An 18374-nucleotide genomic window follows, 5' to 3' on the forward strand; every position below is an offset into this window, starting at 1 on the left:
ATTACTCGATACGGGTTCAACAAAGCCTAAGTCGCCCAGTCTCGTGCATCACCGAAGTCATCGCTCAAGTCTACACTCGACATCAACTCTACACCGGGCTCTCTGATAGCCAAATGTCGAGTCCGACAGATATATTCTTGCCACTGACGCTACCGTATCCTATAAAAATCACATCTCTCGATGTCCAGCTAGGTGCTACTGTGCAGCGCGGGACCCGGCTATTGACGTACTCCTTCCTGTATTCATCTCCTGCAACAGGCTCAAAGCCAGAAACTCGGTTCGGCACATGGGACTGTTCAATTGAAGGAACTGTTGAATCCTGGAAGGTCAAGTCTGGCGACTCCATCTCTGCCCAGAAAGCGAAACAGAGGTCTATCATATGCGTCACGGAGCCATGCAAGCATGGAGTTCAGATTGGGGGACTGTGTGGGTTGTGTGGAAAGGATATGACAGAGTGCGTGCATACTAGGTCGCATGAATTCCATTGACATATGTTCAGATTTGATTATACGGGATTCTCTGATGCGTCGCGCGCATCTATCCAAATGACGCATTCTGCCTTCGGGCCAACGGTTTCTTTGGAGGAAGCCCGGAGATTAGAGAAGGAAACAGCAGACCACTTGCTCAAGTCGAGGAAACTTTCTCTCATCGTCGATCTTGACCAAACCATAGTGCATGCGACGGTCGACCCGACTGTAGGTGAGTGGATCGCAGAAGGCGAGGCATGGGAGGCCAGACAAACCAAGAAGAGATCGACTACTCCAAACGACGGACCTTCTGACTCAGAGTCTGACGGGACAGCGTCCGATGCGGAAGACGAATGCAATCCAAACTGGGAAGCTTTGCAAGATGTACGAAAGTTTCGTTTGGGTCCAGAATCATTTGGAATGCTTTCAGTTCCAAGAGGCGGGCACAAAGGAAAGGGAAAGCAGAAACTAATCGAGAATGAAGGATGCATGTATTACATCAAACCTCGGTGCGTATGGCTTTTACCTCGCCGTCAGAGTGGCTAGCTCATTTATACAAGACCTGGAACCAATGAATTCTTTCGGAATATATCAGCAAAGTATGAGATGCATGTGTACACCATGGGTACCCGAGCCTATGCAGAAGAGGTTTGTGCTGCCATTGATCCTGATGGTAAAATATTTGGAGGAAGGATCCTCAGTAGAGATGAAAGCGGGAGTAAGTGACTTTATCTGACAGTGATCCTGCAGCTCAACATTATTCAAGGTCTCACGCAGAAAAGTCTACAACGTCTATTTCCCTGTGATACATCCATGGTAGTTATCATCGATGATCGTGCAGACGTTTGGGAGTGGAGTCCGAACCTTATCAAAGTCATCCCGTGTTTGTGCCATGTTGTCATATCGTGCCTCAAGACTCCACACTGATGTCCTTTCTCAAGATGATTTTTTCGTTGGCATAGGAGACATCAATTCTGCCTTCCTGCCTAAAATCGAACCTCTTGCGCCCACAGTCCCATCACCATCTCTTGGCGAGTCTTTTTTTAGAATGTATCTTCATGAATTCATGCTGACCGGACCGACTAGCCAAGCCGCCCCCACCTCCTGTTTCTGAATCCGAAACCCCGTCACTATCAACATCAACACCTGAAGAACGCGAAAAAGCAGAGATAGAATCGAAGGCGATGCTAACGCGAAATTCTATGGCGCTCGAAGCCCAAGTCGAAGAACGCCCGTTAGCCAAGAAGCAAGAAGCTCTGCTGGAGTCTGACGCCACTGGATCGGCTACACCTGGAGATCCATCACCACATCATCCCAAGAGCGATATGAAGGCACCGACAAGCCCCAAAGCAGAGAAAGTTCCACGTAAGGCATTATTGAAAAACGACGATACCGAGCTTCAACGGGTTGGCTATGTGCGTATCTCCCACATTCCAGAATGTAGCATCAACTAAATTTATTACAGCTACTTGGGGAAGTCCATCGTCGCTTCTTTACCTCATATGACAACAGATCGCCAGAAGACCGAGGTAAGAAACGACGACCCACCCTGACACGGTCTAAAGCCCATGACGTGACAGTAAGTGGTTTATATTTCTCGTGTAACGTCAATCAATTGCGTCTCAGAAAATTATCCCACAAATGCGCATGGATACTCTGCAAGGGGTACATATATTATTTTCCAGTGTGATACCTCTTGATACAAAGCCCGAAACAACTGAGATCTGGAAAATAGCTCACATGTTTGGAGCACAGTGCTATACTGAGCTATCCAGTCGAATTACCCACGTGGTCGCTGCAAAGGTCGCTCGTTGTCTATCTTTCATACGACCCTAGCTCAACGTCTTCTATTATATAGCATGGCACAGTCAAGGTAGATGCCGCACGGAAGCGAGGGGGAATCAAGATTGTGTGGTTATCTTGGTTCACGGACTCGATAGCACTGTGGCGTCGACAAGATGAGATTCCATATTTATTGGATGACCCGTCAGCTGCCGCTCCCAGTTCTAGTCCGATCCTCGACCCACACCAGATTTCTTCAGATCCGGAGCCCGATGCAGACGACTGGGACGTGGAGCCTGCCCCAGCCGGGAGTGCGTCCCTGGAGCTTCACGACATCGATTGGAACGACATCAATGATGAAGTCGAAGCTGCTATGAACGAGAGCGATGACGAAGATGATGCCATGAGTGAAAGGAGTAGTGCGAGAAGTGTGTTCTCTGATAATGATGATGCCATGCTTGATGAAACTCGAAGTCAACTAAGGTTCGAATCCCTCCTTCAAATTGCCAGTTTAATTCCATTCTTTCTACAGTAGTCCAGATACCACCCCTCGACTGAAACGCAAAAGGCTACGAAGCGTCACACCTTCGGACAGTGGGACTAATGGGGTTGGTGACCGGCTGGGCGATGCCCTTCGTTCTCCCCTTGCCAAGCGCAAGAAACTAGCCGCAAGTCGAAGTGGAGCATCCAAACTGAAAGAGGCTGTTACTGCTGATGAATTGGTAGATACCGAGTCGCTCTCGGATCACAGCTGTAAACCATCACCGCTATCCGAGCCTCTCAAGAGTTTTGAGGAAGGTGCTGAGGATGATGATTATGCTGACGATGGAGACGATGAAGATGATGACTGGCTAGCTCACGAATTGGAAGTTGACTGGGGATAATTTACGTTCATTTTTGTTTTACTCAATTGTTTTGTTTTCGCGTTTTAGTGTATCTCCTTGTAGCTTCCACGGAAGTAATATTGCATGCTGCGGTAGAATATCAAGATCCTGGGTTCCTATCTCACCACTGTCCCTTCGTTCCAGCTGTTCACAATTCTCTTGCATCATTATGGTTCTAGTCTAGATTTTAGATGACGGATTCATTAATTGTCGGGCCATTACAGCGCTTCTCAGCCATGATTGCGTCTCCCATCCGGTCCATTGTGGCGTCGCATCTCCAATCAGTTTTGGCCCCTGAGACCTGGGCTGGTACGGGTCTCATGAAATCACCGGTAGTTCTTTGGAAGGTTGAATGTAAGGTGACCGTTGCATATTCGTAGAAACAGACATACAATTATGCGTGAACTAGCTCGCGTACTTCATTTTCATGCTTTTGAAGTTGATCTCTCTTACGTACACGGCGTGTGCCGGAAATATATGTACGCGAGGTCACCGTGATCTGGAACTGCTGTCAGTATAATGGTCTTCTCTATGCTTGCGTCTACTAGCTTACCTATTAATCATGGTTTGTCCAGAAACACGCGACCGACTCGTCACATATGAGTAGTGCGTACGATTCAGACAAGGAGGAGCCTCTCGTGCGCACTGCTCATATTTGTTAGGACAACGAGAAACGGGAACGGAAACGGAGAGGATGTGACTTTGGTGGAAGTGACTCGATCAATGACGTATATTCCGAAACGCGGACTCGGACATGCGATGGACACCCGAAAAACGACGGGTCAATATTGGGTCAAAAACACATGCCACTCACTAGCGCGGTGCGTCGGAGTCCCGAAGATCTAGTACTACTTAATACGCACGCCACTACTATCGCTCACTCCCTATTCATTCCCCAATCATGGTTGCAGGTGTCCAGATCCACACAAAAGTTGCTCAGGATGCACAGTCTGAAATCCTTACCGATGGTGCACTTGCATTTCTAGCTGCACTTCATAGAACCTTCGAGTCTACAAGACAGAGCCTTCTTACCGCGCGTGATGATGCACAGCGCAGGTTTGACTCAGGAGTACCTCTTGACTTTCCTCATGAAACAGCTCACATTCGTGCTGAACCTTCATGGCACTGCGCACCCCCTGGACCTGGTCTCGAAGACAGACGCGTTGAGATCACTGGTCCTACTGACCGGAAGATGGTCATCAATGCTCTGAACAGTGGTGCAAAGACCTTCATGGCAGACTTTGAAGGTCCGTAGAACATTCACCATTCTAATAATTGCGTTAATATGATGTTTCCAGACTCTAGTGCTCCTACATTCGCAAACATGATTGTTGGTCAAGTCAATTTGCGGGATGCAATTAACCGACAGATCGACTTCTCATCCAACGGCAAACAATATAAGCTATCCGAGAACCCAGCTGTGCTTCTTGTCCGGTACGTTTGATGTCTTTTATTTGCTGGCTCATTAAGTTATTTATATTTTGTGTAGACCTAGGGGTTGGCACTTGGATGAGACGCGTGTTACGGTCGACAACGCCCCTATCTCAGGGTCTCTCTTCGACTTCGGGCTCTACTTCTACACCAATGCTCATGAGCTCATAAAGCGTGGCTCAGGCCCCTACTTCTATCTTCCCAAGATGGAGCACTATCTCGAGGCCCGTCTGTGGAACGACGTCTTTCTCTTTTCCCAATCCTATATTGGAATGCCTCACAACACAATCAGGGCGACCGTCCTCATCGAGACGCTTCCTGCGGCGTTCCAGATGGAAGAAATTCTATTTGAGCTCAGAAATCACTCTGCCGGACTCAATTGTGGAAGGTGAGCAAATATAAATAGTCTGTTGTGAACGGTCAGTTTGCTCACCCACGTGTGTATTGTCAGATGGGATTACATATTTAGTGCAATCAAGAAGCGCAGGGCTGATAGAAGTGCCGTATTACCAGACAGGAAGGACGTTACTATGACTGTTCCTTTCATGGATGCGTATGTGCGTCTTCTGATTCAAACTTGCCATAAGTAAGGCTATTTCTGCGTGTTATCATAGTGCTTACACGTGTCCTTAGGAGGAAGGTTGCTGCTATGGGCGGCATGTCTGCACAAATTCCTATCAAAGATGACCCTAAAGCCAACGAGGTAGCAATGGAGAAGGTCCGAACAGACAAGCTTCGCGAGGTCACGGCTGGCCATGATGGAACTTGGATTGCCCACCCCTTGATCAACCAGATTGCTCGTAAGGTGTTTGATGAAAACATGCTGGGTCCTAATCAGGTTCGCATCTACGATATTTTTGTATACATGATAATGCTGATCATCGATGCGTTGTAGTATCACGTCCGACGTGAGGATGTAAAAGTCGCTGCGGCGGACTTGCTGAGCTCCAATGTCCCCGGAAAGATCACCGAGGACGGCATTCGCTCTAATGTCTCTGTGGCTCTCGCCTATTGCGGGGCTTGGATAGGCGGCAATGGCTGCATCCCTGTCAACTACTTGATGGAGGATGCTGCTACTGCTGAGATCGCACGTGTGCAGCTCTGGCAGTGGGTGAAGTACAGTTCGCGTCTTGACACTGGCGAGCAGATTACCGCGCCGTATGTCGACCGCATCATCGCAGAGCAAGCACCCGGCGTTCAGAAGATCGCCCGAAGTGTCAAGGACGACCACTTGAAAATTGCTACCAAGTATCTCATGGATCAAGTCAGGCAACAGTGGCCAAGCGAGTTTTTGACGAGTGACTTGATGCCGTACTTGACGATGGCTGATGGCGTTGAGGACAAGTGGCATAGGAGTGTTCTGTAAAAGAGTTCTGAATACGTTTGTTCCATTGGTTTTGTCAATGCCTTCGGTCGATGCGCTCAGAAGCCTGAGATATTCTTCCCAGTGTATTTGTAGTATCGTACATTCGTACTTGTTAGTGTGCCAACCAATGATGTATGTTAAGTAGCCAAACGCGTACGAGAAATACAGCACATGCAATTTTTGAAGACAGCCCTTGAAGCCTAGACTAGTGACCAGCCCGTCTATGAGGCATGACTTGCACCATAGACAGGCTGGTCACCAGTCTACTTGAGGCCTGAGATGTATGTGCGAAATACAATAGCGCCACAAAGTGAGTAAACCTGGTTGACGGAAGGAGCGCCGCCGTCCGTCGGCAGATCACAAATACCCGGGGCCACATGTGAGTAGAATGCATCTCATGACCGACTTTGAGCTTAATAAATTTAGGATTAACCCGAACCTATTTTGTTCCTCCGGCTCTCCGAAATGCACGTTTGTGTGGACGGCATCCCTCACGGCGTCCTGCTTTCAGGAGGCCAAAACGGAACACACTAGGTACATGACGTGTATTCCAGGTCAACACTGAAGATAACGTGATGCCGCATGATACGTGCCCGCCTAAACACACAGCCCAAGGCGAATAATTGTTGAGAGTTCTGTCCGTGACGTCGCCATTCAATATTTAGCCGAAGCGGTTGCAAAATGGAAAGGCCAATGGTGCCAAACAATGTATGTCGGTCAGATAATATCCCGAAGAAAATATTGTCCCACTTGAGAAAATTAATGCACCACTTGTAGACGCTGGTTAGCATCAAGGCGGATCTCGGAACACGCACGCTTTGACGCCGCTAGTATCATACTTCGAAACCATGGGCTTTTGAAAGGCAATTTTGTGTTGAATTTATGTCGACCTGCAGGTGGGAAGCAAATGAGACAGCAAGACAGATAATCGTAGCCTTGCAATTCAATATGCAATTCCTAAAGAAAGAGAAACTGGGTATATTCATGTGCCAGTACATCCAAAAGCATGATAAGAATTATGGAAAAATACAATACAATTCACGTCGAAAATTCGACCAAGTATACAATATGGATAGCCGCGGCTTCAGGGGGAAAAATGCGAATTTGCGGACATGCTTTACAAGAAGACGCTATTGTTCCGTAGCCCTAAACTGGCAGTGGATAAGGGGTGCATTCCCCATGTTCTAGAAGACTCATGAGATCCGGACACATAAAGACCGAACGACTCACTACGGTTTTGGACAATTGTCTTAATGAAGCTGATGCCGTTACTACGGAGACGGATAGACGATGCCTGCGGCTGCTTCAAGACGAAGTACTTCATCCATCAGAACATCCCTCCCTTCCTCAAGCCACCGGCAATACTCGACTGCTCGAAAGAGCACCCCGCTCTTGCCTTTGCTGTGACCCTTCCCCCTGCTCCCACTGCCCTTTGGTCTGCCCCTAGTAGGCATATCAATAGCCTGTGCACCAGCTGGAGCGAGAAGGGATATCAACTGGGCGTATCCCTCACGAATGGCGTTACGACGCTTTTGCTCTGACATGATATGATTGAGCCTCTTTTGAGGGGTTGATAGGAGAACTTTTGCTCTCCCCGTCTGGCACGAGGCTGTAGAAGCTCTCTTGCGCTTTGTGCCCGCGGAGTCTTGTTTCGAGGGAGATGACGAAGTTGCGGATGATGAAGATGAAGGTCTGGCATTGGATATATCCGATGGTATCTCAGATTGCTCTGGAAGTATCGGCGACATAATTTCTCCCGGAGTGTCTAGATCACGCGCGCTTTGCGGTATAGGATAGGGCGCGGTGAGTGCGGGATCTGATTCGAAATCCCAATTAAAGTTGTCCAAGAATCCTAACAGATCGGTTGTTTCAGACGGGGAAAAGAGGTCTGCAGATGATGGGATAGGAAGAAGAGGAGGTGATAAACTCGCGAGAGCAGGATCAAATACATACTCGAAATCGGAGAAGGGAGGCGGCTGAGACGGAGACATGGTGGTGCAGGCAAGAACTCTTACCGACCCGGAATGAAACAATTACCGGTAGTGACGGCAGAGAGCCATGCCCTGGCCGGTGTGGCGGCAGCTACCGGATGTACAAATACACATAAATGGAAATAAATATTGATTAAATAGGTATATCCGCTCCGATGAATTACTTATATTCCCGCTTTACCGAACAGCGTCGGAACCTCACCGCTCCGCTACACCCATGTCGGCTCTTAGTGAGGCATCTACACCGGCGCATGACGCGGCGTCGGCCATGGACGCACAACAACTCCATCAACTCCATCAACATGCTGCCGACGCGCAACAGCAGCAACAACAACATACCTCCAATGGCCCATCGCCAGTCAACGATTCAACAGCAACTCGTAAAGGTGAGCTTTTGCGCCATAGTCATCAACGAATTGTCATATATATGTATATAATGCCCAGCAAAAGCCCCTTCAGTGAGGCGAGCATGTACTGCATGTCATACTGGTAAAACTCGTTGTAGCGAGGTATTACCGTGCCAGGTTGGTGCAGATCTTGAACAAAGAGATTCGTCCTCTGATATATTGACTGCGTACCTCCCATTAGAGCTGCTTAAAACGAGGTATCGGCGCAACATGCGCATATCCAGATCCTGAAAGCGACCAAAATCAGTCGCATCAAAGTAATTATCTGACTTCGCTGAAACGTAGTCTACTTATTCACGATCTTGTAATCTCTCAGCTCCTGGTGTGTCTACATTTGCTCAGGCACCCCTGGGATATGTCCATGGTGCACCTACTCTCAGCCAGCATCAATATTATGATTACAATGGCGCATTTACTGGCGCATCTTCATCTACCTTTCGGCCTAACAAGCGGCCTCGTAATCTCACAGAGGAAGAAGCAGCCGCCATTACTAGGAATTTCAGTCGTGGAGACTTTTTCGTTGGCTCGAGCGCTCCTGTGCGCATTGATCCCCGCTTGCCAGTCAGGCTTACCCTAGGCGAGGGGGACCATGTGCATTTCAGTATCACAGAAACTTTGACTTGATTTGATTGAGCGATCTATTACTGGAAAATTAATCGGCTACTTCTTGCATTCGTTTCTGGATCGCATTGTGTATCATCCCGATCGCCACAACCACCTTCTGAGGATTGTTTTAGCAGTGCCTCTTGCAAAACTCATGTACATAGCATAATATTGTCAAAAAATTATCGCACTTCAAGTGTGCAGCAAAAGTATTGATGAGAGTGGGATTCGAACCCACGCCCCGGAGGACCAGATAACTTGCTCATCTAATGAGCTGATCCTTAGTCTGGCGCCTTAGACCGCTCGGCCATCTCACCATGTGAGACATGCTTTATTTATTTTATTTCATGGCAAGTGGCGTGGTATTTCATTAGAACCGCCGGGCTATGCAGCTTTGAAACCAGTCCCCTTGAGTTTTTTTTTCTTGTCTCTCTCACTCACTTCAAACGTCGGATCATGCTGTCGTTTTCTTGCCCCAGGGCGCAGGTCGCTCTGACAACTTTTACAATGATATCATTCATTTTTAACTTTGTTTATGCTTCGCCCACTGAATCGCCGCTTCGCCGTGCCACGATTTGCAATGGAAGTCCTGATCTGTGTACCCGTAGTTTCGGAAACGTCACTTTCGTTGGTGCTCATGATTCTTATGCTGTTGGTACCAACAACAGTGAGTTCCAATGTCCTTGTACACGCACATACTCACTCAATTACTCGCCTAAAGTTTTCGTGACCCAGGACTACAACAGTGAGCCCAAACTTCTTTCAGACTCGGAGCCCCGCACTGACCCCTGTTAGTTACACAACAACTGAATGACGGGATTCGAATGTTGCAGATGCAGGCCCATAACTCGAGTGGAGTCATTCACCTTTGCCACACAAGCTGTGTACGTAACGTACATTGTCGTGTCCATCATGCCGTACTCATTGTGTTGCAGTCGCTCTTTGATGGCGGAACTCTTCAGGCTTACCTTACAACTGGTGAGAATCCAAATTCGCCTCTAGGTTACTTTCCTTATCTCTTGGCATATAGTTAAAGCCTGGCTAGACGCCAATCCAAATGAAGGTCGGTAGGGTTCATGATAGAAGCCAGAACTATGGCATTTCTCAAGATATCTTTCCAGTGCTTTCATTGCTCATCGTCAACTCTGATACTCTTCCACCGAGTAGTTATGACACTGTCTTCAAAGCGGTTGGGCTTGACACGATGTCTTACTCTCCGCCCTCCTCTTCGTTGGTTGAGAGTGGTTGGCCGACCCTTGGCAGCCTCATTGATTCGGGAACGCGATTGATAACTTTCATGGACTCCAACGCTAACTTCAACTCCGTTCCTTATATTATTGACGGTGTGTTGCACGGTTGAGCCTGCGGAGACTCTGCTTGATACTCTTACCTTCAGAATTCACCAACATCTGGGAAACTGCGTATGACGTCACCACGTCGTTTGATTGCAATGTGAACCGGTCAAACGCCAACACCCCTACTGCTACATCTATGTACCTTATTAATCACTTCTTGGATACATTGGTCCTTGGTCAACCTGCTCCGGACCCAAGTCAAGCTAATCAAACCAATGCTGTCACCGGTTCAAATTCCCTTGCTGAGCAGTTCGATCTCTGCGTCGGCCAACAGGGCAGAAACCCGAACTTCATGCTCGTTGACGTACGTACATTTTAACCAACTTGTGATTTTGTTTTGATGATTCCAAGTTCTATGAGTACGGTGGTGGATCTGTGTTCGAAGTTGCTGCCACCGCTAATGGCGTCACTTATTCACCCGCCACGCCCATTGCGACTCCGGGAGGTTCAGCCTCACCGAGCACGACATCAAACTCTAGTCCACCTAGCTTCAGTCGGTGGAGCCCAGTTTGGGTGGTCATAGGCAGCGTAGCGTTTGGTGCCTTCTACATTTATTAATCTGTTCGACGTCGGTCATGCATATCCACTACTCGGATCTGGGACTGAATTTGTATAATATACACACGCACTATACTCGTCGGACTACACAACGGATTATCATGGACTTCGATAATACTATCGTTTTCTTTCTATACGCCATTTATATACCCGAGGTTTGTAAGTCTTCTCATTCACCTTGCTCGCCTTGGAGGCTGCCAGGTCGTCCATTCTGTCTTCATCTTCATCGTCGTTCTCAGCCCCTACTTCTTCGACGCCACGAAGCTTTCGCCGACCTCCTTTACCTGCCAAAAGTCTTTGCATCTCTAGTTCACGTTGTGTATACCGTAATTGAGTGTCACGTTTTAGTCGCGCAGCGAGTTCTTTCAGGAGTCGCTTGCGGTTTTGCTGAGTAAAATTTCTCAGGAAGCGGATAATAACAAAAAAATATGGGCATACCACATTAAGTTGCTGTGTTTCATGGGAATCCTCAACAATATCTGTTGATACACCGGCTGAGGATTTATTTTTCCGTCTCCGCCGAGACGATACACTTTCCACGGTCTTCCAGCCGAGGTCGACTTCAGCCCGTTCGACTTCAATCGTAGTTTTGACTTCGTTTGAAGATCGCTGCTGAGACAATTGTTTTGCTGCAGTATATGTCATCATGCTATAGGCGATACGGTGTCACAAAATACACTCGCCTTCTGTCTCATTCTCAGCAAAGATAATATGACGTGGGGGTGGACGCCGTTTTGTTCCTGGGGGTATGACACTTGCTTCTCGAAGTGTTTCCAGGTCAGTTTCGTCCAATGCATCCTCGCCGTCATCCTCTCTGTCATCATCCGGTGGGGCAATGAGGTTAGCCAAGGCAGTAAGTTGGTTTTTGATCCTCTCAATTTTCTGTCAAGGAATGAGTTGAATAAACGATACAGGCAGCCATAAAATGCATGCCTTGATTCCATTGGCTCTCATTGTCCGAACATAGCCCTCATCTTGTGTCTTGAGGAGCTTAACCATATCCATAGGCATTGAAACATTTCCTCTATCCTTGACATGCACCCCCTGCACCGTCCTCTCCTTATTCATCCCAAAGTAGAACTCATCCTTATTCCTATCCGCCGCCTTCTGCCTAAGGCGCGTTAGACGATCCTGCTTGGAGTGATAATCCCGTGCACGTTGGACATAGTCCTTATGCTTTTCTAAAATTCCAAATTTCGCGCGATGAGAGAGCTGCGAGCGCTCTTTATGATTTCGCCTATGCAACGAATTTCTGAGGGAGGAGGTCATTAATGCTGAAAAAAGGAAAGCGTGTGACAAAAATGTTACGTGACATTGTATAAAGTTGTCACACGCGGGACCAGTTTTCCACCTTTTTGCTTTCATCCCAACCATTTTTTGTTCGGAATCCTTGTCAAAAATGAGTTTCCAGCATTTCAGGCTCGGACAACTGGCTCTGTCCCAGCCTTTGCCTCCACATTTGCAACAGAATCAGCAGCAAACTTATTCACAAAATCCCCCATCGTCCACATCGACGCCCGCAGCGCCCTCTAGCCTTGCTATACCAGCGCCTCCAAAGTCGACAACTGCAAGGTCGCCTTACGGTTGTGGCGACAGTGACGATGGATATACTCTTATATTTCCAAATCTCGCTGCATTTCAAGAATGGAGGGTTCATGAGGAAGAAACACAGATGGTTGAATTTGTGAAGGGCGACACTCACGGCAGCAAGGCAGTTCCTCCTCGTTTCAAGGATCATACTAAATTAGTTTGTGCCCGGCATTCAAGGAGTGGTCGTAAGAAGTATGTAAAGAAACACCCAGAGCGCGTTCGCAAGGTACCAAGTAGAAAGGTTCGTAGCAGTAGCACGCTCCACAGTATGGCCTGTTCACGCATTCCCTCAGCTCGATGGGCAGGGGTGTCTGGCGTCCATCAGCTACAAGACTTATTATGACACTGATGAGGTTCGAGTTTGTTGTGAGTCTTCATAGAAGTGCGAGGGATATCGCCTTGCCTGAACGATCTCATAGATATTGCTGAGCATTCGCATCCTATTGGGTTGGCAAACCTTCCTTTTACCCGTCGCGGTAGGCGGCAAACAGTACTAGCCGAGAAGGAGGAGTCGAAGCGCGTCATACAAGCAACTTCTGCAGCCCCCACTCCCACGCAGCAGGAGAGCTCATCTACTTCATCTCAAACACAGGTCCAAAGCTACCCTCCAAACCCTCCACTCGCCCATCTACCCCATCCGTTCTCTGCTTTCCCTGGACCCCCGGCGATCGGTTATCCTCACATCGGTCCTCCTCAGGGTTCACCATCTCAGCAAGAATTATGGGATCGCATGAGCATTCTGTTTAACTCCATTCGTGAACATGCTCGAGCGTTTGATTATCCTGGGCCTACTGTCGTTGCTCTTGAAAGTGTTCTCATCCGACTATATTTGGAAAGCCCGATGGGCGTTGTAGGGGGCCCAGGCTTTGGAGTTCTTGGCCCGAATATGCACGGAGGCGCGATGGCCCCTCATCAGCCTCAACAGTCCCATCAAGATGTTCGCCAACACCAACAACAAATGAATGGCGCATCTCCTCAAAACGGTGAACAAGTGGTGAACAATGAAATGGATAGCGGCATAGAAAGTGGTTGACCACCCAGATCGTTGTTTTTTCATCGCTGTCATTTTTGGGCTTCATCCTTGCAAGCTGTACTGTAAGATAGGTTGATGTCAGTGGATTTTGCATGCGTTTGTTCCTCGGACTTCGGCAGGAGTACCGCACATGTACCAAACACTTCATCTAATTCATCCTAGTATCATATAATTCCAGCAAGAGCCTGTTATTACAAGAAATGTTGAAAGACCGACTACATGTGCATAAGATATACTGCCTACCCCAAGGTCAATCCTGTGGGTATATCAATCCGCAAACGGATCGGCAAATGGGTCCTCATCATCCACGATTCTTTCTGACTGCTGCAAGCTTGAAGATCCCGCAGGTTGGTGTGCAACGTTTCTCGGTTGTTCCTCTTCGCTCTCATAGTCGCTGAAGTCAGAGAGACTTCCCCTACCCTGATCCCACTCCGAATCTGGTGAAATGTTACGATGTGCAGTTGGTCTCATGGGTGGGGGCAATTTCCCCTCTTCATTACCCAGAGAACCAAACGATAGATCTCGAAGATCTTCGTGAATATGATTCCCGCTTCGTTCTTCCTCCTCATAATCGTGTAGCTGCTGCTTATATTGCTCCACAGCTGCTCGTTGTTGAGCCGACAGCTCGCCTGTACTATTTGGGCTGAGGTGCGTCGCCGCCATTGCGGCTTGTATATTCGTTGTGGGATCCAACGATGTCGTCTGATCGGGAGCTGAAAGCTGAATGTAGATCACTGAGTAGCGAATTTACGCAGGAAAGTGGCCACCTACATTGACATACATTTGCAGGGCGGTAATAATGCGTTCGTTCGTCTCGATTAACGCTCCGATCATTTCCTCGTTCTCGACGAGCTGGTTTAAGTCATGAGCAACTAACTCAACAACCGAAAAAATACAGACCTGGATATATCGCACTATAGGCTTGCGGATGGTACGTGCCTTCCCGAGACACTCCTGCACACGTTCATTCGAGACCACATTGTCTTTATCGCCATTCACCAGCATTATGGCATTCACCAGGTTACTAGACGCTTGACTTGCATTAGCGATGGTTGTAAGTATCTGTGGCTTCTCCTGTTATCGTGTCAGTCTGTTGGCAGATCGCGGGCCTGACAATGGGGGTCACGTACAGCTTCAAAGTCAAAGGGGGCTCGGCGGGACCGGGCCTTCTTCTTCCTCGCGTCTTCCTCTGCTTTACGTGCCCTTTGCTTCGCTTCTTGCTTCTCCGATTTAGCTCGTTGTTTCGCCAGCTCCTTCTCATCCCTCTCTTTCATTTTCCTTTCGTAGTCAGATGATGGCCCGTGACTGAGTGGATCTGCATTATTTGAGTATCCTTGGCTGCGACGATCTGCGGGACGACATTGTCTGAATAGACCTGCAACAACGGACATAGATGGATCATCTTTGAACTGGGAATGCCATGATGCAAGAACGACCATGAGCTTTTTCTTAACTTTCTGATCCGTCGTTACATCAGCTGCGAGATGCTTTATGGCGTCAACCAGGTGGCTGTCAGCAAACGTGGCTGTTACTATAAGTCAAAGCTAGTAGTATATTTGTATATAGACTCACTCTGAAATTTCTGAGGACCGTTGTCGACAAGCGCTTTCAGGATCTAGTCCTATCGGTCAATCTGCCTCCGGCGGATAAGGAATTTGAACGTACGACGAGTGCACGGTACTGATGGTGTGCATCTCCATGTTTGAGCTTCTTCCGTATTGCTCGGGATGCTTCGGGAGTTCTAGTGTAAGGGGTGGACGCCCAAGGCATCAACGGTCACCATTAAATAATGACGGGTCCGGATTTCAAGCGCACCCTGTTGGTTGCAGCGCAATTGAATCTAATAGTTCCGGGATTCTTAGAACCGCTGAATGAGCATTGCATCCATTTAAAGATAATATCATCCCTACCCATCATACGCTTCGTCACTATATGAAGATGAGGTGAGAATGTCTACCCAATCGGTGATAGATGACTGTAGCGGATCTTAATTGTCTAAGCAAGGAAGAATGAATCCTGAACGTACATGAGGTTTCTCGCGGTTGAGTGCAGAAACTGCAAACTTGAGAGCAGACATGAAGAGCTGCTTATGCTTGGGACCACAGGAAAGGCCAAACTTATAGCCGATGCCCAAGGGGTGCGTGACATCACGTCCTTGTCACGTATATCATAGATGCGCTGTCGCGGAACAGGGTGAAACAGATGGCTCGATAGGCTTTGTAGCGGGTATCCGAGCAGTGCATGCCCGCCCCATATTAATGGGGATATGATAATTGTAGTAGAGGTCCAAGCAGCACGGTCAGAGCGGCCTATACAGTGACTATGACGTCAACCGGGCTGATCTAATGTAATTCTCATCGCCGTTTCGCTCACACTATCACAAAATGCCAGTGGAGACACGCAGTGCTACACATGCCCATAATATGAGTTTCAATGGAACTCCTTCTCGTCCCCGAAGACAAAGGCGAACAAATAAAAGCGAAAATGAGGACACCACTGCACAAAAGACAGAAGTGAAGATGGAACCTGTGGTCGGTGAGAAGCGCGAAGTTCTTAAGCTTGAAACAGTGGAAGAGACGGAGGGGAAGAGGCCGAAGACAGAAGAGGCTGATACACACGAATATACATTCGCCCCAGGTTAGCGTATTTTTCCGAGCGCTTCAGCGTTAAGCCTATCTTATTCAGGGGTAATCGAGCGTGGACACATATACTTCTTCTACCGCCCAAAAGTCCAGCGTGAAGAAGTTCATTCTGTGGACGATGTCAGCAAGCTCCATTTGCTCCTTGTCCCTAGTCCCTCTGAGCCCTTCAGCATGCAAGGTGAAAGTGAGCAGAATAAAGATGTCTCTGGTGCAGATGCGGATGAGATGAACCTTGTGGCGCAAGGCGCAGATGCTGTACCTGCACCTGAATCAACGACAAAGGACAAAAAACATTTCCGCTTAATCATCGTCGGGAAGAAGAGGCTCCCTGACCCTGAACACGAAAAGCACGTCCCAATCTGGGCGACAGTAGTATTCCTCGGCGATAATTTACATGACCTGGAGAAGAAGTTGGGGGAAAAGACTTATGAAACAAAAACCCGGGGTATGGTTTTACCCCGAGTGACGATTGCATTTTGAAACCGTTGTTAGGTACACGTCACACACCACCTGTTCGCCTCGCAGGCCGTGGTGTATATGCGATTGTCAATTCTCAAGGGAATGTTCCATCTAGAAATGCCACTCATCTTGGATACCACCTTTCACACCCGACCGAGTTGGGAGATGTCCAGAAAGCACTTGGTATCCATGTTGCATCGTCTTTCGTAATCCAAGTCAAGAATCCCAATGCAGAAGCTGAGGCTGGTCAACGTATAGGATTGCCCAAGAGTCGACGTGCAAGGTATTCAGAAGACATCATGAAATACGTATTTGGAAGAGGTGAAAAAGGGCGTTCGTCGATTGGACTCCGATTCACCAATTGTAACCGTGTTGAACTTCTGGAGCATGAAGGTGCTGAATTGCTTTTCATTCCCGCCCATACGGGAACGAAGGGAAACGACCAGAGCCTTGGAAATGGGCGGAGAGAAGGTAATGTCGGGTCATATCATATCGAATCCAAATATTTATTGGAGCTTAGCTTTGGAAGAAGTCAGCCGCCGTGAATCGGAGGAGCGAGTAGAACAAATTTTCAAGGAACTGGCCTTTCACAAGGACCGCTTCCCAGCAGAGCCTCTCAAAGGAGAGTGGGCCTAACGGGGTCAATATGAACAGGCTACGTGGCCTTCAACTTCATATCACGAGGATCTAGGGATGCAGTTGCTGTAGTAATAGTATGCAAGTCAATGGGTAAAGTATACAAATGTTCGCACAAATTATTTTGCCTTCTCTTGTCTTGTCCATGTCATGTCATGTCAGGTCCTTCGTCATCACCATCATCATTCACTCGTATCACTTTAATCCATTCTCGGTAATTGAAATTCCCTTGACGATCAGTGAATGAACTCTTAAGGAACTTGTCAATCTGGGCACGAAATTAGCCACTCGAACGATGAGAGCAAATGCTAAACGAACTTCCTGCTGATCCATTCTTTCACCTACTTCTCCCATCCATTTCTGCATCTCATCAGATTTAACTGTACCCGTGTCGCCTTCGTCGAAACATTCAAAAGCCTCCCTCAACTCAGCTTCTGGATCGAAGTCGAAAAGTCGCTCGCTCATCATGGTGAGGAACATGGTAAAATTGATACCTCTGTCTGACGAGTCGCGTGAAGGGGTCGCAGGAGGTGATTTGCTGTGCCCAGGGCCACCAGGGCGCGCGCTGAGCAGGCCATCTAGCATACTTTTCGATGGTGAAATACCTGAAACCTGATTGAGCGCTCCATCCACGAAATAACAAGTGCAACCTCACCAAGGCTCGAGAATATTTCTCGCAGATCAGATTCCGTTACCCAGCCATCCTTGTCGTGGTCGATAAGTTGAAATGCCTCCTTGAACAGTTGAATCTGAGGTGCCTGAAACAAAGAGAAAACGCCAGATGGTTCGCGTCTTGTTCTTGACTTCTGCGCGTTGGACGGTTTAGAAGGGGTTGCGTTCGGTGAAAGATAGTCTGGGTATCGCGACATTGGTATTTGAGTAAACTATACTCGAAAGCAACTTAATGGACCAGTTGGCACGTGACAACGCATTTATTCATGTCGAAGTTGCACGCAAAAGGAACTTGTATACTGAACTTTCAAGTCGAGTCCAAGGATAGCCATCTGACTTATGATTCATTTGCAGACCAGTGGCGGCTTGAAACGAGAGATCATAGTATCCCCATGGCCACTTTGTGTACTCAGCTCAATTCTTCATATTTGGTGCCAAATATGCTGTGATGATCAAACCTTCTGTGCAACTTAACTTCAACGGTCTCTTGGCTCCCAC

At 48.0% G+C, this 18374-nt stretch overlaps 10 protein-coding genes and 1 non-coding gene across 11 annotated transcripts; 6 read left to right on the top strand and 5 right to left on the bottom strand.

Moving 5' to 3' along the window:
* On the top strand, positions 1–3229 carry EDB93DRAFT_3133 (uncharacterized protein). Its single transcript, XM_041456051.1, has 10 exons — positions 1–454; positions 500–976; positions 1028–1185; positions 1234–1350; positions 1409–1498; positions 1554–1882; positions 1933–2046; positions 2094–2270; positions 2326–2732; positions 2782–3229. The coding sequence occupies exons 1-10, from the start codon at positions 114–116 to the stop codon at positions 3131–3133; spliced, it is 2562 nt and encodes an 853-aa protein (XP_041313357.1). The 5' UTR covers positions 1–113; the 3' UTR covers positions 3134–3229.
* An 805-nt stretch (positions 3230–4034) lies between these two features.
* On the top strand, positions 4035–5930 carry EDB93DRAFT_1236936 (malate synthase; the record flags this gene model as incomplete). Its single annotated transcript, XM_041451358.1, has 6 exons — positions 4035–4380; positions 4432–4567; positions 4623–4952; positions 5016–5150; positions 5198–5402; positions 5460–5930. The coding sequence occupies 6 exons, from the start codon at positions 4035–4037 to the stop codon at positions 5928–5930; spliced, it is 1623 nt and encodes a 540-aa protein (XP_041313358.1).
* Positions 5931–6784: 854 nt separating this feature from the next.
* EDB93DRAFT_1111172 (uncharacterized protein) lies at positions 6785–8039 on the bottom strand. Its single transcript, XM_041448075.1, has one exon. It carries the CDS (start codon positions 7919–7921, stop codon positions 7202–7204), a length of 720 nt encoding a protein of 239 aa, XP_041313359.1. The 5' UTR covers positions 7922–8039; the 3' UTR covers positions 6785–7201.
* Positions 8040–8105: 66 nt separating this feature from the next.
* EDB93DRAFT_1111176 (uncharacterized protein) lies at positions 8106–9140 on the top strand. Its single transcript, XM_041448076.1, has 4 exons — positions 8106–8307; positions 8366–8445; positions 8510–8585; positions 8645–9140. Exons 1-4 carry the CDS (start codon positions 8139–8141, stop codon positions 8950–8952), a joined length of 633 nt encoding a protein of 210 aa, XP_041313360.1. The 5' UTR covers positions 8106–8138; the 3' UTR covers positions 8953–9140.
* A 4-nt stretch (positions 9141–9144) lies between these two features.
* Positions 9145–9248, bottom strand: EDB93DRAFT_t5. The gene has a single exon. It is a non-coding gene; the product is annotated as a tRNA-Leu (tRNA).
* Positions 9249–9438: 190 nt separating this feature from the next.
* EDB93DRAFT_1244417 (PLC-like phosphodiesterase) lies at positions 9439–10844 on the top strand (the record flags this gene model as incomplete). The annotated part of the gene is made up of 8 exons (XM_041452210.1): positions 9439–9598; positions 9653–9676; positions 9727–9815; positions 9867–9909; positions 9962–9994; positions 10053–10274; positions 10328–10590; positions 10638–10844. The coding sequence occupies 8 exons, from the start codon at positions 9439–9441 to the stop codon at positions 10842–10844; spliced, it is 1041 nt and encodes a 346-aa protein (XP_041313361.1).
* Positions 10845–10961: 117 nt separating this feature from the next.
* EDB93DRAFT_1236940 (u3 small nucleolar RNA-associated protein 11) lies at positions 10962–12113 on the bottom strand (the record flags this gene model as incomplete). The annotated part of the gene is made up of 4 exons (XM_041451359.1): positions 10962–11231; positions 11283–11493; positions 11524–11726; positions 11778–12113. 4 exons carry the CDS (start codon positions 12111–12113, stop codon positions 10962–10964), a joined length of 1020 nt encoding a protein of 339 aa, XP_041313362.1.
* A 90-nt stretch (positions 12114–12203) lies between these two features.
* Positions 12204–13609, top strand: EDB93DRAFT_1111184 (uncharacterized protein). The gene is made up of 3 exons (XM_041448077.1): positions 12204–12675; positions 12728–12800; positions 12854–13609. The coding sequence occupies exons 1-3, from the start codon at positions 12244–12246 to the stop codon at positions 13465–13467; spliced, it is 1119 nt and encodes a 372-aa protein (XP_041313363.1). The 5' UTR covers positions 12204–12243; the 3' UTR covers positions 13468–13609.
* EDB93DRAFT_1111190 (uncharacterized protein) lies at positions 13610–15774 on the bottom strand. The gene is made up of 9 exons (XM_041448078.1): positions 15494–15774; positions 15378–15442; positions 15283–15324; positions 15133–15208; positions 15040–15082; positions 14598–14992; positions 14368–14541; positions 14239–14319; positions 13610–14187 (listed from the first exon to the last, which is right to left on the bottom strand). Exons 1-9 carry the CDS (start codon positions 15542–15544, stop codon positions 13735–13737), a joined length of 1380 nt encoding a protein of 459 aa, XP_041313364.1. The 5' UTR covers positions 15545–15774; the 3' UTR covers positions 13610–13734.
* On the top strand, positions 15770–17302 carry EDB93DRAFT_3642 (uncharacterized protein). The gene is made up of 5 exons (XM_041456201.1): positions 15770–16104; positions 16153–16293; positions 16354–16554; positions 16635–17039; positions 17089–17302. The coding sequence occupies exons 1-5, from the start codon at positions 15852–15854 to the stop codon at positions 17202–17204; spliced, it is 1116 nt and encodes a 371-aa protein (XP_041313365.1). The 5' UTR covers positions 15770–15851; the 3' UTR covers positions 17205–17302.
* A 50-nt stretch (positions 17303–17352) lies between these two features.
* On the bottom strand, positions 17353–18073 carry EDB93DRAFT_1074843 (uncharacterized protein; the record flags this gene model as incomplete). The annotated part of the gene is made up of 3 exons (XM_041445126.1): positions 17353–17472; positions 17523–17809; positions 17860–18073. 3 exons carry the CDS (start codon positions 18071–18073, stop codon positions 17353–17355), a joined length of 621 nt encoding a protein of 206 aa, XP_041313366.1.
* Positions 18074–18374: the final 301 nt, after the last annotated feature.

The sequence above is a fragment of the Suillus bovinus genome (genome assembly GCF_016758785.1).
Source record: "Suillus bovinus strain UH-Sbo-P2 chromosome Unknown EDB93scaffold_1, whole genome shotgun sequence".
Taxonomy (NCBI): domain Eukaryota; kingdom Fungi; phylum Basidiomycota; class Agaricomycetes; order Boletales; family Suillaceae; genus Suillus; species Suillus bovinus.

What these genes read in the sequence shown, in the direction of transcription:
- EDB93DRAFT_1111190 (XM_041448078.1), bottom strand. Translation starts at nt 15,544, where the DNA reads ATGTCTGCTCTCAAGTTTGCAGTTTCTGCACTCAACCGCGAGAAACCT. An exon ending in CTATAGTGCGATATATCCAG is followed by an intron (nt 14,320 to 14,367) that starts GTCTGTATTTTT and finishes GACTTAAACCAG; the next exon opens with CTCGTCGAGAACGAGGAAAT. An exon ending in CCCTGCAAATGTATGTCAAT is followed by an intron (nt 14,188 to 14,238) that starts GTAGGTGGCCAC and finishes ATCTACATTCAG; the next exon opens with CTTTCAGCTCCCGATCAGAC.
- EDB93DRAFT_1111176 (XM_041448076.1), top strand. Translation starts at nt 8,139, where the DNA reads ATGTCGGCTCTTAGTGAGGCATCTACACCGGCGCATGACGCGGCGTCG. An exon ending in TTCAACAGCAACTCGTAAAG is followed by an intron (nt 8,308 to 8,365) that starts GTGAGCTTTTGC and finishes TATAATGCCCAG; the next exon opens with CAAAAGCCCCTTCAGTGAGG. An exon ending in CCAAAATCAGTCGCATCAAA is followed by an intron (nt 8,586 to 8,644) that starts GTAATTATCTGA and finishes GTAATCTCTCAG; the next exon opens with CTCCTGGTGTGTCTACATTT.
- EDB93DRAFT_3642 (XM_041456201.1), top strand. Translation starts at nt 15,852, where the DNA reads ATGCCAGTGGAGACACGCAGTGCTACACATGCCCATAATATGAGTTTC. An exon ending in CGAATATACATTCGCCCCAG is followed by an intron (nt 16,105 to 16,152) that starts GTTAGCGTATTT and finishes TATCTTATTCAG; the next exon opens with GGGTAATCGAGCGTGGACAC. An exon ending in TTATGAAACAAAAACCCGGG is followed by an intron (nt 16,555 to 16,634) that starts GTATGGTTTTAC and finishes TTCGCCTCGCAG; the next exon opens with GCCGTGGTGTATATGCGATT.
- EDB93DRAFT_3133 (XM_041456051.1), top strand. Translation starts at nt 114, where the DNA reads ATGTCGAGTCCGACAGATATATTCTTGCCACTGACGCTACCGTATCCT. An exon ending in TGTGGAAAGGATATGACAGA is followed by an intron (nt 455 to 499) that starts GTGCGTGCATAC and finishes ACATATGTTCAG; the next exon opens with ATTTGATTATACGGGATTCT. An exon ending in CTAAAGCCCATGACGTGACA is followed by an intron (nt 2,047 to 2,093) that starts GTAAGTGGTTTA and finishes ATTGCGTCTCAG; the next exon opens with AAAATTATCCCACAAATGCG.
- EDB93DRAFT_1111184 (XM_041448077.1), top strand. Translation starts at nt 12,244, where the DNA reads ATGAGTTTCCAGCATTTCAGGCTCGGACAACTGGCTCTGTCCCAGCCT. An exon ending in GCAAGGTACCAAGTAGAAAG is followed by an intron (nt 12,676 to 12,727) that starts GTTCGTAGCAGT and finishes GCATTCCCTCAG; the next exon opens with CTCGATGGGCAGGGGTGTCT. An exon ending in TGATGAGGTTCGAGTTTGTT is followed by an intron (nt 12,801 to 12,853) that starts GTGAGTCTTCAT and finishes ACGATCTCATAG; the next exon opens with ATATTGCTGAGCATTCGCAT.
- EDB93DRAFT_1111172 (XM_041448075.1), bottom strand. Translation starts at nt 7,921, where the DNA reads ATGTCTCCGTCTCAGCCGCCTCCCTTCTCCGATTTCGAGTATGTATTT.